Source organism: Penaeus monodon, chromosome 32, assembly GCF_015228065.2.
Source record: "Penaeus monodon isolate SGIC_2016 chromosome 32, NSTDA_Pmon_1, whole genome shotgun sequence".
In the NCBI taxonomy this organism is placed as follows: Eukaryota; Metazoa; Arthropoda; class Malacostraca; order Decapoda; family Penaeidae; genus Penaeus; species Penaeus monodon.
In genome coordinates this window covers 7,021,362-7,022,337 of record NC_051417.1, presented here as the reverse complement: position 1 = coordinate 7,022,337, position 976 = coordinate 7,021,362, and the positions used below count along the sequence as shown (strand labels likewise).

Sequence of the window (976 nt, the reverse complement as noted above, 5' to 3'; positions counted from 1 at the left end):
CCCTTCCATCCCATATCCGCAATCATTCAAACATCTCCCGAAGTGCCAATTTTTCACGATCTTTCTGCATTTCCCTCCCCCATCTTCCTCTCCCCCCATCTCTGCAATCACTCTACCTCCCCCGACGCACCCGTTTCCACATATATAATTCGATTTCCATCCTTCGCTGATCCTTCCTTTAACCAACAGCCTCGAAACTGCGGGATCAATCGTCTCCTCCCTGAACCGAGCCAGTACGAAATACCAGAAAATGGATGATGAATCTTGATGGGATGATGTGATGACTCTTCTCTGGCTACCCCGGGCGTCTGCTATGATGTGATGACTCTTCTCTGGCTACCCCGGGCGTCTGCTATGATGTGATGACTCTTCTCTGGATACCCCGGGCGTCTGCTATGATGTGATGACTCTTCTGGCTACCCTGGGGGCCTGCTATGATGTGATGACTCTTCTCTGGATACCCTGGGGGCCTGCTATGATGTGATGACTCTTCTGGCTACCCTGGGGGGTGTACTATGATGTGATGACTTCTCTGGCTACCCTGACGGTCATCTAGCCTGCTACCCTGACGCCCAGGGACACCCTGTCAGCTTGTCATTCAGCTGGCCTGTTACCCCGTTATATTTCATCCCGTGAAAACCTGGTTCCCAGACAGCCTGGCATCTTGACACCCTTACACCCTAACATCTTACACCGTGGCACCCTGACACCCTTAGACCCCGGCACCCTTAGACACCTCGACATCCTACCACCTCCCACTGTGTCACCCTGACACCCTATCACCCTGTTATTCTTTTACCCTCCACCCTTCTAGCCCGCCGACCTAAGACTGACACCCTAACAGTAATTGTAACAAGGTCAGGTGACTTCATGCCTCTTTTTCCTTAGACAGTCAGATGCCGTCCTTATACTGTATCGAGGTTGGAGTCACTTTCATGCAAGATCGTAATATATATAACATTATAGAGGCGACTAA

The 976-nt window shown here is 50.9% G+C and overlaps 1 protein-coding gene across 1 annotated transcript in view; it reads left to right on the top strand.

Moving 5' to 3' along the window:
- Window positions 1–970, top strand: part of LOC119593403 — a gene marked incomplete at its 5' end in the record, with an annotated part of 12,713 nt that extends 11,743 nt beyond the window's left edge. The window contains 1 exon segment of the mRNA XM_037942332.1: window positions 190–970. Coding sequence (XP_037798260.1) covers window positions 190–268 — 79 coding nt within the window.
- Window positions 971–976: the final 6 nt, after the last annotated feature.